Raw genomic sequence first — 16057 nt, 5'->3', positions numbered from 1 at the left:
TTGGGCAAAAAAAAAAAAAAAAAAAAAAAAGGTAGTAAAAATAGAAATAAAAGTAAAAACTGCCCTAATTTGCCATCTGCTAACTCCATTCAGTCTCTTATAGTCTTACTGCTTTCCAAGTATCTCCCACCCTCTAAATAGCTGCTTTTTGATTATTTTCCTCAAGATTGCTTTGTTTTCTCCCCATGCTGCATCTCACCTTGTTATTTCCTCCCTACAATTATAACCTCCCCAGGTCATTTTCCATTATTTCTATAGCAATGGCTGTTTTTTTGACACACCTCCCAATTTAATATCTTCTGCTAGTTTAATTAACACACTGACTGCACCCTCTCCAAGCTCGTTAATGAAGGTATTAAATAAAGCCAAACCCTGCATTACTGCTTGCAGTGCCCCAAACAACTCCTCCCCATAGCCCCGTATGTTCCCATTAACGATTGCCCGATGTTCACAGTCCATTAGCCAGGTTTCAATCTCTGCAGCAGCGTTCCTGTCCAAGCCAATTTCTACTTACACATCACAAGATTATTTAAGACACCAACATCATTCTCTTTTCTTTAGCCGTATGTACCAGTGAAGCTACATTTTTAACTGGCTGAGAATCTGCCCTTATGCAGCTCAGTCTCCTGCTTTCCCTTCATCCTCTAATGCTGAAAGTCTGTGAAAAAGTGATTGTGTTTGATTTCTTCCTGCTCAGCATTATGGTCCCGGCTCAGCTGTCAGTTCAGCCCAACCACCTTTCATTTCATCAGAGTATGTGACATGTTGCCTCTCAAATATTAATTCAGATTTGCCTGCATATTAATACTGACACAGATTTGTTTCAATGAATTTCCATCACTGTAACTGACAGCCCAGTCGAGTCAAACCCATTTGTTTCTCCCAGTTTCAGTCCCCAGCATGGCCCCAACTCTGCCAAATTTTAAAGACCAAGCAGAATTTAACACCCCATTGATATGCTTTGTTGAATGGGGAAGGTCCAGGCGTTCTCTATCGATTGTGGGCCTGTGTGATTACAGATAGCTTCTCTTATCCCCAAATCCAACTAGCATTTCCCACACAGACTTACTGGAGCTACTTCTATGACTTTAGTGCATTGGACTTTGGTAGCTTAACAGTGACTCAATTAGCTGGGAGGAAATTGGGCTGCTTTCTTACAAATACTTTTGTATTACCTTTGCATTTCATGGCATTGGGGGTTTGCCCAAGATCCGTGATATTTATAAAGGTAATTGGAGTTGTTAATTAGCTGGTTTTCATGGACTCTGGGATACAGTCCATCTAGATTCCTTCATCTGCAGATTTTCAGTTCTTTCCTTTATTCACATGCTTTGTGCCAAACCTCGGGACAATGTTAGAGCTGACTTAATGAGGATTCCCCCAGCTATAAGCGAATGGAGGCAGAGCTAGTCCTGCTTACCCTATGCCAAACCTATTGTGGATATAGAAATGATGCACCAGAGAAAGGTGGCAAGGTATGGAGCGTTGCTGCAGCCTGTGCTGTGGCAGCAGCCAGCACAACCTGAGCAGTCCTGAGCTCTCAATTGCTCTTTAGGACAGGGAGGTCATGGTTCAGGAAAAACCAGCTCAGGTATTTCAGCTGTCATCTCTCAGACCTGCAAAACACGTTCTGGATATTGAGCTCTAGTTCTGCATACTCACACAGCTATCTTTCTTTTATATGTATGCAGTTCCATTTTTTTATAATTCAGCTTAAAAATCCATTATTTGCTAGTGGAGCTACTCCAGATGAACAGTAAGGCAGCTGCCCTCCAAGTGTATCACAAAGGTTATATCTTCTCTGGTATTTATGGTTTGTCTAATATTATCTTCTCCCTTTACTTCAGCTCCTTGCCTCTTTCATAGCTCCCTTTAAACTCTTCTGCAAACACATAATTAATTCCTCCTGCACATCTTGGAGACACTGAGGATTTCCCAGTTCAGCTAATTCACATAACACTGCCAGCTTCATGGAGACAGGGAGGGAAGAACCACTTCAAGCACCTGGACCAAGGGAGAACCATTAACTTTTAGCAAATGAGGCTAGGGTATATTTAAAATATTCCTCTTCTGACCAGTAGAGGGAAGTCATGTAAATACACAGTAGCCAGTGCAGTGTGATTTTGTTATTCCTATTCCTGCAGTTCTTCATTTAATTCTCCTTCTCCCAGCACAGGTGGGTGGGTGGGGACAGATATATGTCAACCTCAGAGAAATTAGGAAAGGCAAAAATTGCAAGAAAAAAGTAATATCAATTATTAGCTCAATTAGTGTAGCTGGAGAAATCAGATAAACTTTTGAACACATCTGTCTGTCTGCAGGTCTGAAATAGCAGCTCACATGTTCAAAAACCTGCCAGCTTTTTCCAGCTATACTCATTGATCTAATTAAAACCCAAGCCAAACAAAACTTGTCTGCCTACGAACCTGTCTTGCTTGCATCCACAGATTATCTCAGCTGCAGTAATACGACCCTGAAGAAAGGCTAGTGTGAATTACCATGATAAGTAGCCTAGCTTGTAAGAAGGCAGAGAGTGGACCATATATCCCTGACCTGGGTGTAGAGGAGATACATCTGGCCATACAAGGAAAAGGACAGAAGGCTCAGTCAATAGAGGACAACCTGACGGGATGCATATGAAGCATCTGCCCTCAGTGTCACTTAAAACTTCTCAATCTGGCTTAAAGAGGAAAACAAAAAGTCATCCCAAGACCTGGACTCTCTCAAAATGGTGAGGGAGGAGGAACAATGTGGATTCCCACCCTCACGGTGAGCAGCAACAGCCCTGCAAAGTCATGAAGGATATGAATGAAAAGTGAATGGAGCAGGGACCAATTCCCTTTGGGGGACCACAGCAAGCAGCTGTTTAGCATTCCAGAGGGAGCAGGAGCGAGGAAACACTCAGATCTGAATTGGCAGCTTCCCCTACTCTTATAGTACATATCTACGAGAGGGAGATATCTGTGACTTGCACACAGCAACCCGCTGAGCCACTGCTGCCATGGGGCGAGGACACCTCTGAGAGATGCACGTCACTCTACAGGCACAATCATCCTAGGACAGCCACACCTCCAGGCATGCTTGACTGCTCAATTTGACTCAACCCTATGATATAAAGAGGAGAAAAGACACTAATAGATTTTGACTGAGACGCACCACTTAATCCTTTTTTCCCCATCAGTAAGCTCTCTTGCCTTCCCTTCCTAGCAGGCATTATGTAAATTGAGAGTCCCCTGAAGTGATATTTGCAACTGCAGGATCATACAAGAAAGGGCACAATGCTCCTTTGCCAGTACAACCCCCTGCCCCTACTATTCTTTTTCAAATAATGCTATACTCATGGTAAGTACTAAAAATATGTATTCTACCATTCAAGCACTTAATGTTCTTAAATGCCACTTTGTTCACGGGAAATAGTCTTTGTTAAACATGAAATTCACTGGGAACAAAATTTATGTTTCTATCTGATTTACTATATTTGTGTGTATATATATATATATATATATGAATTTATTTTTTCCAGCTGATTACATCAGCTAAATCTCTCTCTAAAATGCCATGCTGCTACAGCAAGCGCTTAAAGGAGGCTGTTGATAACTTATTGATGATGTTGGATATTACCAACTGCTGGCTTATGCCTGAACTTTACAGCCACCTCCCGGGGCTTGAATGATGCACAGGGAGAGGGTCACTGGGAAAAGAGAAAAAGCTTCTATCACAGTGCTATCAGTGTATGTGCTGGGATCACTACAAATAAATGGGCTAGCCAATTTTAGTTGAAGTAACAACATATCAAATTAAGTGATAGGACACTGAAGCCCCAAGTTTCCCATGGCAGAGAGAAACAAACACCCTCAGAGACCAAGGATGACTTAGACAAACATTCCTCTAGGACACTTGACAGCAGTTAAAGCTCATTTAAACTTGAACCACTGCCTGTCTCCCCACTATAAAAAGGCATGATTTTCAGTGACAGTGAAAATAACCATCCCCAAGACAGAGACATTTAAAATCCATACAGGGATCCACTTTCCTATACCCTGAGCCTTATTTCTTTTTGCAATGTTGGAAGCCACACCAAGCACCCAGTCTGTTGTCTTATTCAGAAGTATTCTTCTTCCAAAGACAGAATTAGTTTCTGTTTCATAACCCTCCATGTTGATATTTCATTGCTATGAATTATTCGGGATTAGTAATGAAATGTGGATCACAGAGTCTGGAGTCCTTTGCGGGAGATGTCTGCTCTGCACTGTTATTTGATTCTCAACAGCATTGTTCTCATTTTATTAAAAAATATTCATTGTAGCTTCTAATTTATACAGCGTCCCAAGTGATCTACTGAATATTCCTCCCATTTTCTGGTAGCTGCACTCATATTTGCTGTACAATTTTGGGCAAGAGCAGGACTCAGAATCCTACTCAAGTAAACGTGCATTGCTCTGGTATCCTCCCAGAAACTTCAGGTATCAGGCAATACATCACTATTTAGTTTCCCTCTTTCAATACCATAGCCTGTAATCTCACTCGGTTCTCACCTCATCCTCCCCTCTTTGCTCATTGACATAAATGACTGTTTTGCTTGAGCACAACTTCAGTGTTTGGCCCTGAGCTTCTACAAGAGCAGCAGCAGTGATGCCTGGAGCAGATGGAACACTCAAGTGCTTCCCTAGCTTATTCGAGGCATCAGTACAGAAAGGGTTTGATTGTGTGATTCATGACTAAAGTTGTGTTGAGGGAAGGAAGGACAGAAGGAGGTCTGTCCAGCACAATCGAGAAGAAAATCTGCAGAATCATCATCACAACCATCCTGCAAACTTACATTTCTCACTGATCCCATCTGGCCTGATCCAAAGGCCACTGGATTTTGGATTTGGACCAATGTGCAGATGCCTTTGCCTATCCAAATCCCGCATAGAATAAAAAATTGGCTCTCTCTATTGGCAGAGGATTTAGCAATAGGAAGAAGTTCAGTCCAAACCCTTTCTCCTTGTGTGGCTGTTCCAAGAGCTCCTAATTCACAAGAGCTCAGCCTTGACCCTACATCCTCCCACTTCTACTGGAGGATCATCTGGCTTTCCGTCAGCATGATGTTAATGAGTAACTCACATGAATAAGTCACTGAGTAGCTGAAGCAAGACATTAAAAAAGAGGATCCCCTCTCTGCTTTGATAGCCAGTTATTAACTAATCGGCGCGGCAGTACTGGGAAGGTGGTAGGTGGTTCTGTAACCCATCATGCCAAAATGTGAAGAGCAGATAATTTTTATTTCATTATGCTCTTGTTCTGCACAGTCTTCAATATTGTCAGAGTACTGTATGAACTTTAACCAATTAATGAAACATGAACTGCTTATTAGGTGACCCTAAAGGTCTCTCCCCTACGATCTGTGAATAACAAATCAAAACCAACGTGCTGCTGGTAAATGTATATGCATGAAATCTTTTAAGACATCATGGCTAAAATAGCTAATAATAAACCTCACAGCATTCTTGAGAAAGCAAAACAGGAGGGGAAAGGAGCCAGCAAAAATAAAATGTTCTTCTGCCAAACACTGCCTAAGCAAGTTAGCATCAGCTAAATGATCAATAGGTCACCATTATGTATGATATTTACATCTGATCTGCATTACTGCATTGCTGTGCTGAAATGTCCAACAAGGCTCGTATCAGCTAGCACTTCCTTCATTAAAATCTGCCTTCATATAAAATTCACCTTGATTTATGAGTTTGCATTCAGTGCTGTACATTTGAATGTAACACTGCCAAACTTTCTACTGTGTTCACCTGCTGGTTGGAGAGCACAGATATTTCAAGATGAAAACAAACTAAAGATGGTTGCAGAAGGCTTATTATTATCAAAGAATGGAAAATAATAGACTTGCGCATATGCTCAGCCTTCTGCTACCATCACGTCACTGTGTATTATCATTTTCTGTTACTGAAAAGTAGTCTACACACCATGTATTTCCTTAATCATGGATTTATTAACTCTTTCACACACACACACATAAGCCTACAATGACTTTGCTTTCATTACCTAAAAAATATTGAGGGAAGTTTTCTTGGTAAATGCTGAATAGAAACTTACTTGGGTTTAGAATCTGTAATTTCAGGTGTCTTCACTTTCATACATATGCATTTTAAATTCAGGTGGGCCCATATCCAAGCTCAGTCCAACCCTTATTTTCCAGAAGGTGAATTTTAGTTCCTCCATCATTTGAATGTTAATTGTGTAGCAACACAATAAAACCACACATGCTCCTTGAAAGCAAGAAAAACTCCCTCCTGACCCTTAGAAAAATCTGCCATTTATTCCTAAATATAAAACTGGCTAATAACAAGTTCTGTAAGTAATTACACAGCACAGAGCACACAGAGCCTTCCTCTTACTGCACTAACACTATATTCTTCAAGGGAACACTAAGAAGTGGCAAATTTGTAGTATTAAATGAGACATTTTCAGGCAAGAGATTAAGAAAGAAGGGCCAATAGAAAAGATGAACATAAGGAAATATTCAACAGGAATAGAGACAAGGGAATAGAGAATCTGATAAACAGATTTTATCCTTTCTGTAAATCTCTTTGCCTCATTCACCACTCTGAAAGAGTATGACTGTGAGCTCTTCTCAGCAAGTAGCCCCTTGCTCCTAAACATTTAGTTTTGGTCTGTCCAATGACTGCAGATTTATGCACTTGAACTCTTTCACTTCCTAACATTCTATAAATAAGTCCCATCTGGTCTATCTCTTCTTGTGTCCAAGTCCCTTCTCCCCCCAGACTAACTCATACAGTTCCAGTTAGCTAATGCCTTCCTTTAAATAAACTAGACTTTTCAAAACTTGATCTAATGCCTGGGCTCTTTATGTCCCTCGAAAGAAGACTCTAACAGCTGCTCACTGTTACTACACACTAGATCAAGTGTTCAGAGATGGATCTATCAAAGAGGTCAACTCCATCCTGATACTACATTAACTAATCTGCTGCTATTTTAAACTTTGCTTAGCTTTGTTATTACTTATACTCCACTGCACCACTCGGCATAGACATATTGCATTTCATAATCCATTTACCCAACTGATCAAGATCATTCTGCAAACAACTTCATCTTTTTAAATTTTAACCATTCTTCCTATTTGAGCATCATCTGATAACATATGATAGCACAACATAAATAATGAAGAAAATATTAACACAAAGCCAACCCTGTAACTACCTGCTTTTTGCCACAAAAATAAATTTGTCTCTTTACTTCATTGTTTGCTGTGTAAGAAACAAGGGGATACTCTTGCTCATCTCTTCATTCCTGCAAGCTTTTCTCACCTGGGTCTTCCTATTGACTTTGCCACAACTACTCACATAACTGAAAGTATTACTCTCATAGTTTGAAGCCTCCAGGATCAGGTCCCAGTTCTTTACCTGTCTTAATAATTTATTACCTAACCCGTATATGCAGAGTGTGTAGAATAATACATCCTGTGAAACTTTGTTAAAAGCTTCTGAAAATCCCAATATGTCTGCTGCTTCCCTCCTATCTAGATCAATATTTATTTAATTTAAAAAAGGAATCCAATTTGCTTGACGTGATTTACTTTCCACAAATCCATGCTGACTCGCATTATGATGCTGCACCCTTATTAAACTTCATGCAACTGTAGCCTTATGCTGCTAGGAAATATATTTTTGAGACTGCATTTATAGGCAGCGGGATCCTCTGAGGGGCTGCAATGCCCAGCACAAGGAATTCAGCACATGCTTACTGCCAAACCGGTCTGCTAATTTTCCAGCTCAAACTGCTTTCCCTTAAAACAACAAAACAACATTGACTCTTTTCAAATTATTTGACGCAAGCTCTTAGTTCTGATGCACATTCTCATTGCAAATCATGGCCACGTACCAGGAGTTGTCCTGTGCCCAGCATTACACAATCCCTATGTAGAAGCAGTCCCCAACACCCAGGGAGTTTAGACTATGACTATGGTCACACCATTGATCTTATTGTTGGGTCTAGTCAGAAGTCAGGCCAGATCAGCAGAAACAGACAACCAAAATGTCAACAGCCCATAGCTATACGAAGGAACAAGCAGCTTGCAGGGCTTCCCTCTGTTTTGTGTTCATGTCCTAAATAATGCTCCACACTGTTCAAGTGACCTTAGGCAGGCTATTCTTACTGAAGTGACATGAAGCCCCTTCACCCATCCCACTGCTCACTTTTCTGATCCCACACTTCACATGGAGACTGATGTTCAAATACAACAATGCATTACTGTCCCAGCGTATTGTCCCTTCCACCCTTAGTCCTATCTTCTCTGATGTTCTCTTTAGCACACAGACATGCCAACAGAGTATGTCACTTCAACACTCATCTTCTCCTAAGGCTTCAGCTCCTAATTCTGCTGTTACGATTGAATTCTGCATGGCTGCCTGGAGTAAGTTCTGTCCAGTACTGATAGCAGGGGCAGAACCCTTTCCGCGTTCTCATTCTCTCCAATTTGGCAGTTCCCAAAGCATTTCCAGAATCTCATCCTACCAATAAGCATTTTCCCAGCTATTTGTCTAATGAAGTTTCCATTTTTATTCTTCCTCCCCTCCGTTTCCTCTTACCACGCACTAACAACGCACCAAACTGAGCTCTTTCTGATTTCTTAGAGGACAATTGGTACACATACAATAGTCAGAATGGGCTGGGGTATCTTGGTATGTACTTGCCAGACTGGCATTCACCAGGACTGTGAACAGAACAAAATCCCATTGCAGTAATGGGACTTTTTAACACCCCTTTATGACAGTGCAGCTAAATGCCCCTTCAACCCCACGTATAATGCCAACAGCTGAGCAGAAAAAAACAAGCCTACCCAATTCCAACCCTGACTTAAATACAGAATTTTTTCGGTAATATCAAGCTGTTTGTGGTATTTCTCATCAAGTACCCTACCTTGAACTCCATAGGGGTGTACTTCTCGTTCTTGGGGGTTGTGTTGCCCTTGTAATGGAGATGGTTGGGAGTGGTCGGGTGGATAACAGTCGACTCCTGGGACTGCCTCTGACAGCGCTGGCAGTACACGTAAATCACAAACGTTAAGAGGCTAGAGCCAAAGAAACAGGCGACCCCAGTGGCAATCAGATGGATGAGACTAAAACCTGCAAGGGAAATGACAAGAGATGCTATTTTTAAAGAACAGCCTTTTTCCCTCTCCTGACAAGACCACAGGTGCAAATCAGAGCTATGACATCTCGGGATCAACGTTAATAAGCTGTTGAAGCCAGAGTCTTACGTTCTAACATAAACTGACATAATCTCCCTGCAAATCGGTCTCCCCACTGCAGCTCTGCCTTGTGCCGTTTAACAGGTTCATGCATTGTTTTCTCAAAGCTCCCTCCCTGTCTCTCTTCGTGCCCCTCTATTGATATTGAAACTAAACATTATGTTAAGCTGACAGCTAAAGAAATGAGCCTTACAAACAATGCACATTAATGGATTCCAAAGCATGTGTGTGTGTCATGGAAATAAGGGGATAAAACTGCTCAGCGCTTCTCTGAAGGGGAAGGAAGGGAGGGGAAAGCCCTTTTTGTTGGCTGCCCAAAATGCCTACGGGACTGTGTGTGGGGTGGGGGAGATATACATTCCTCCCCCATGTAATCCAAGTGTGCTCAGCATTCTTGCTTATTCACGGGGCAGCACTGCCTTGGCCATGTCTGCGCTACCTCTGAGGTGTATTTGGATAGCTAACAATCAAACAGGGATCCTCAGGGGAATGGGAAAGATAAAGTGGAAAAAGGAAAGGGGGGAACTGCTTCAAAAACACTTCTTTGCTGGCTTTCTCCACAAACTGCAAAGATAGGAAGCCAGTTGCAGGCAGGTGCCGGAGGCGTAGCTACAGTGCAAATATTTCAAACAGAAAAGTTCTCGGACTATAAAAGCCTCCTACAGAGATCTCTCTGCATGGGATTGCAGCAGCACCCTCCAAGCGCAGCGCTGACCTCTGGAAGGAGCAGCAGTTGTGTACCCCACATGACGGGAAGTTCTTAACTCACAACTCCAGCTGGTGGGGGGGAGACAAAGTCAAATAGTGCTCCTCATTCCTCCCTGATGTCAGAGTGTCTCAAACCCCACGGTAAACCCAACCAGCACCAGATCTCCACTGACAACAGAACAAACAGTAGAGGCCTTTACGGCCACCAAGTTAACGAAGCAACCAGAGGCAACCTTGGGTGGCAAAACTTTATGACCCTATTCTTTTGCTCTATGCAGGGGAGAATCTACAGAAAAAGAATCAGCAATGATGAGCACCAATGCTACGCTGCCTTTCCTCTGCCTTTGCTTTGCAATCTTTCATACAGGAGGGGACCTAGTGCCTGGGGGGCACCCCTGACTGCTGCCCCCCCAGGGCAGATGTCCCAGGGGACAACCACATTGGAGACTGTAGTGGTAAAATTCTTGTAATACTTAAAAAGCCAATTCATTTAGACAGGCTGCTGTGTTGACTTGACTGTGTGCAGAGAAATGGAAGGGACTACTCAGAGTGCGGCTTTAAATGAGGTTCATTCTTATTCTGATCACAGTGTGCAATTTTTTGGTGCCATCTTACATTTTAACTGATATGCTTTTCAAATAGAGAATTCTGCCCATTAGTCTACTGCTCTCCTCTAATCTTTAGTTAAAAAATATCCTCCTGAGTTTAAAAAGAACAAAACCAATAGAGTTCTACAGCTAAGTAATGGACTTCAATCATAATTACAGTAAGGAACACACAGAATTTATTAGACTGAAGAGCTACATTTATTTTTTAAACCACCCTATAAAATTCTACTGCAAGATTACCACTTTATATTGTGTTTTGGATGATGGTTCAAAAAAGCAGCAGAAAAATTATAATTTCCTACAAAATGCTACAAGACTTTTCCAAAAAGACCTTTCCTTTCCAAAAACCTCCACCTACTTTACGCCACCCATGAGAGCTAAACCACAGAGTATGCAACGGTGTTCAGTAAAGCCTCATGACACTCTGTCACATTCTCCCCATGTCCAGCTTTGCTTATATTGCAGTGAATACTTCATTTCACCGCTACATTTGCAAATCACTACAGTAGAAAATCCTTTCTAAAACATAAAGCTCTCTTACATTTTACCTTTGAAAGACCCACCTGATTTTTCAGGTGACTTTTAGCTGTATCTTAGGGAAAAAACAAATTATTTTGTTTGCAGCATGTGAGTCCCCAGAGGGGAAGCTTTCTAGTTCATCATGAAAATATAGATTTTCTGAGATGCGTCAACAGAATTTCTATTGATTGGCTTCTTTGCCAAATATTGTAGAACACTAAGTAATAAATAATATTAGCTATGGTAAAATGTAGATTGAAACGGCAAATACAATAGCGGTGGTAAAAGAAGGAAACGTGGATACAGTGCACAACAGTAGAGTGCAAACCATAGCAAGGAGTCCTGGAACTGAAGCAGATACGTGGCACCCTTTAAGGGAGGAGCATCACAGAAAGCCAACTGTTACATTGCAGGTGCTGAAATCTTAATTCCACTGATTACCCCACAGTCACAAACTGAGAGGCCACGTTTCCATGCCACAGGTGGCAGGCCTTTTTTTGCCATGATCTCCACAGGGAGAAGAGATTTTGGCAGCCTGCATATCATCTAGATTTCAGGAGAGCCGGGATGTGACACCAGCAGGAATTGACATGGTCATTAGTGTGAAACTAGTTTTTTTAAGTGTTAGAGGAACCTGCCATTTTCTTCAGTCTGCATTTTTATTGTAGAGGCTCTTAGGGCAGTGGAAAAGTGACACTAATGACTGGATCTTTCCAAGTTACATGCAAAAAGGAGACACGACTTCTGTGAGAGATGAGGACTTGAATGAAAGGAGGTGCTTGGAGGACAAGTATAAACTCTAATCTCATCATCTATCAGCAAAGAATCTAAGAGCTCCTGTTCACTGAAATCTTTATGGGTTATTTAAAAACACCTGCCTCCAAACAGCTGGAGGCTTACAGTGATGGGATGAGGAATATCCCTTCCTTTCTGCTGAACCTTTTACCCTATGGATAGAGAGAGACAAGCATTGTGCTCTCTGTTAACTAATGACCCTCAGTGGCCAATCCAAACGTTGAAATAAATAAAAATCTTGGAACTGACAAGTGGACATGAGATACATTCCTCCAGTCTGACTCAGACAGTGAGACTCCACTGGAATTAAAGCTATCAGTGGGATATAAGCTGTATAGATTAATGGTTTGGTTGATACTGCACAGGGAGAAAAAAAGCCATGTTAAGCTAAAAATAAGATATATAGTTAGTGGTTCCTACCTCCGCAGTTCGTGCTCTCATCAATGCTGGAGGCTGGCAGGATCACTAAATAAAGAGAAGATGGGAGATAGTTGTCATTTTACCATCACTTAACTTCTTTAAGTAATTAAAGCCCCCGTGCTCCAGACACGAGAAGTTGCTCGTGTGTTCTGCAGCATGCTGAGAGTCTCTCTAGATTGAATGATAAACTCGGAGTGTGAAACACATCCAACAATACCTCTCCAAAGACCTGACAATTCCAGTACTGTTACCTGATCACTGTTCAGCTGCTTTGATTTAGGGGAAAGAAGACAGCTGAAAAAACCTTGAAAAAGAAGTACACCATTCCCTAGAGATCTCAGATTTTTAAGTCAGGGCACTGTAATCCAGAAAAGAACACATAGGAAGGGATTACTCAGTCTAGACCCGTATCAAATACTGCCTGAGAGATTAATTTTCCACAAAACACGGGTTGGAAGATGTTGATGACCATCTGTCCATCAACAGTGTCGTTCCATCAGACCCTTGATTAATCTCCCCACTTCACACACCAATTTTCTCCATCTGCCTCATCTAATTTCTTCGCTCTTTTGGGATGCTTCTTTTGATACCTGAACTCAAGGACCTTCTGTTGCCCTTATCCATACTGAGAACAGAGGTAATTTTTATAGCCCAGCCTGAGATGAACTATGCAAAGTTAAAAGCTTCAATTCAGGTGAAGCAATACTAGTTATTTATTAGAGAGCTAAGTAACTCTGCTTTAAAGAAAAGCTAAGCTTCCTTAAAGGAATGCCAGTTACCCTTCCCCTGCCACAAGGGAGTTTATAACATGTTTGCTTGTTTTTCTAGAAGCATCCAAATGCAATTTGTAGTAGAGAAAATCTCAGCCTAGCTTGACAGTCTGGGCACGAGCTGCTCTCCTGAATTGGCCCACTCCCTCCCTCCTCGATGACACTGTACATACCAGGAATTTCATTATACAGGCACTCTTGGTACTGTGTGTTGTTTCCGACGCACTGAGAAGAGTCTGGGCTGTGCACCTCGCAATAACGGCTGCGGTATTGGATGCCCTCTTCATTACACAGGCTCCACTCTGACCACTCTGACCAGCCACCTGAAATCCAAGATCAGGAAAACAAACAGAAAATGTCACCAAGAAGGGAAACGATTCCTTGTAGATACCAAACTTCTCCCATCCTGAAGGATGTCTAGATCCTAGCCTAGCCCTCTCTCGCACATCTAATCCAGGGCCCTTAGTGGATTTAATTTTCTCAATACAAATAACAGTGCAAGCATCATACCCTATTTGTCAGGTTGCAGTTTCCTTAATGCAAACTGAACCAACCCTTGGTGGAGCACTGCACATCATGGAGTTGTGTTAAACATTCCTATAGCAGCTCTCTGGTTAAAGACACACAAGCAGCTGGATGGGGCAGTTTTGTACCAGGACCTCCAAGCTTTGAGGTGGCCTCCCAGGGATACCTCAAGTAGCCAGGATGAGTTACAGCAGGTAGGGAGTTTTTCTGAGTTTCCTAAGGGTAGGAGTCAACATGCGAAATATGAGAAATATGAGAAATACCCAAAGGTGGTTCAAAACCAGCACAGATCTAAACCCCATCCTCTGCACTGTAGCACATACTCATCTGCCTGTGTAAGAAAAAGGAAGGATTGTCCCTCCAGCAGCTGTACAGATTGATGCTTCATGACTTCTTTTGTTTGTCTTGTAAGCTTCCACACGAACAACTAAGACCCTGCTTTTTCAATTACTTTAAATGGATCAGTCGTTAACAAGATTTTGCCTGTCTGGCACCAGAATGCCAGAGCATGGGCTAGTGAACAGGTAAAGAGAAAGGTGATGCATTGCAGCTGAACTCTGGGATGTCTCCTTTCCCCCTGGTTCAACAGACATTTACTGAATGGACAGAAAACCTTCTAATTGGTGGTGTATCTGATATATTTTTTTTAAATATTTTGCAGATGTGCCTTACTCCCACCACCACCCAAGCGAGCTGGAGCAGGGATGAGAACTGGCTACCTTCACATGGGTGCGTGTTGCAAAGGGCCTCCTCAGTGTGCAGACCAATGCAGATATCCTCTCCACTAGACGGAGCCGGATTGGTGCAAGTCCGCGTGCGCTGGTAGTGTCCTCCTCCACAGGTCGCTGAGCAATGAGACCAAGGAGTCCAGCAAGACCATGAACCTTTCACTGAAGGACAACGAAAAGCAAGGAGAGAGAGAGAGATGCCGTTGGTTACTCCTCTCACTGTCACAAAGCTGGAAAGCCCCAGTATCTTGCCTTCCAGATCCACCCTGCCCAGACTAGCTAACAGCTTCTTTCACCCCAGGACATTTGACCCTTACAACAAGAACTTCATATCAAGAGAGGGTATGAATGTGCTGCTATGAAGTCTACGCACAAAAAGACTCTACATCAGAAAGTGCCAAAATAAAAAGCATTCCTTAGGGTGATCATTGAAATATTACATGCTATCCTATTCTATTCTACAACTGTTTATAAAATAGTGTTGTTATTACATTGTCTCCTGATGCTTCACCTATAGCAACAATAGATTTACTTTGAAAAAAAGTGCTCTACAACCTAAGTGGAGCTTACATGGCACCTTTCTATGGGACCCCCGAGTCCACTAGTTCCACTCTTCAGTAAACAGAACCTCAGAGGCTTTATTTATTGTCCCTGCTCATTGCAGGTGGGGTTGGACCAGATGATCTTTAAAGGTCCCTTCCAACCCAAACCATTCTATAATTCTATGATCTGACCACAGCCCCATAACAGAGGAATAATGAAACTAGGGAGGGGCTTAAGATCCCTGATTCCCCCGGACTTTGTCAGGCTACTACCGCCTGATTTGCAGGTTCCACATACCATTAATTCAGAAGATAATAACCTGATGACTTAGTGCAAGATAAACCCGGGATTTGTGTATACACATTGAGTGAGGCAGGGAAGGAGGGAGACACAGAGAAATAGTAATCATGCACTCAGAACAGATCGTAAAACATCATAGTGTCCAAGGGGAGAAAACAGCACAGAAGAAGGGCACAGACATTAGTGAAAAGCCACTGAGAGCTTCCAAAATAGTACTAATAGCTGCCTTTATAGTGCTAGAGTTATTTTCTTTTTATAGGCCATAGAGCGCAATATTTGACACTCTTGCTACACTCTTGCTGCACATTCTGATCATATCTGCATTGGAATTTTATCTTTGTATTGAATTTTAGAATCATAGTGCTATTATAATATAACACTTTCAAGTGTAGGCCACAACTATATTGCCAGAAGCAGATAATTGCTAGAACTGCAAAGAGGCAAGGTAATTTGTGTAAAATCGCTTAAATTTAGTTTAGATAGTTCTTACAGAGCTAGGAGAAGGATAAATGAGAGAGAATACAGTAGTCAATGGTCTATTATTACTATTCTGGACCAGGGGTGCAACATAAACATGAGGACAAACTCGAAAACCAGGAAACCAGGCAAGAATACTCCCTGCTGGCTGTGCAGGAAATGGTAACTGATGTCAAGAGTAGATGCCCATCGCAAGAACAATACGTAAGCAGGAGAGGGGGAAGAAACAAGTGTTCACAAGAAGAACCGCCACATCAAGCATCTCTACACAGTATTAAGCCACATTAATTAAGCTTGTATCCTCATCAAGGTGCAAATGCACCGTGATGCCCTCCACTGGATGGAGCATCAAACCTTCTAGAAGCAAAAAACTGCTAGACCAGCCACGATACTACTTCCTGT

The 16057-nt window shown here is 42.0% G+C and overlaps 1 protein-coding gene across 4 annotated transcripts in view; it reads right to left on the bottom strand.

Annotated features, from left to right (window-relative positions):
- The window catches only part of SEMA5B (sema domain, seven thrombospondin repeats (type 1 and type 1-like), transmembrane domain (TM) and short cytoplasmic domain, (semaphorin) 5B), a 200742-nt gene that overhangs the window by 14905 nt on the left and 169780 nt on the right, over positions 1-16057 (bottom strand). For 3 of the 4 annotated variants that reach the window (XR_001411741.1, XM_014940038.1, XM_014940027.1), the window contains exons 19-22: positions 14327-14497; positions 13256-13405; positions 12313-12357; positions 8932-9137 (exon numbers count right to left, since the gene is read on the bottom strand). Coding sequence is in view for 3 of the 4 variants with exons in the window: in XM_014940038.1 (XP_014795524.1) it covers positions 8932-9137; positions 12313-12357; positions 13256-13405; positions 14327-14497 (572 nt within the window). In the remaining variant the exon portion in view is untranslated. Of the gene's footprint in view, positions 1-8931; positions 9138-12312; positions 12358-13255; positions 13406-14326; positions 15822-16057 lie in introns of those variants that run through there. The other variant, XM_014940047.1, reaches the window with a different exon arrangement.

The sequence above is a fragment of the Calidris pugnax genome, unplaced genomic scaffold (genome assembly GCF_001431845.1).
Source record: "Calidris pugnax isolate Ruff unplaced genomic scaffold, ASM143184v1 scaffold21, whole genome shotgun sequence".
In the NCBI taxonomy this organism is placed as follows: domain Eukaryota; kingdom Metazoa; phylum Chordata; class Aves; order Charadriiformes; family Scolopacidae; genus Calidris; species Calidris pugnax.
Note: the sequence above shows the minus strand (reverse complement) of the source record. Positions and strands in the feature narration are given on the sequence as shown.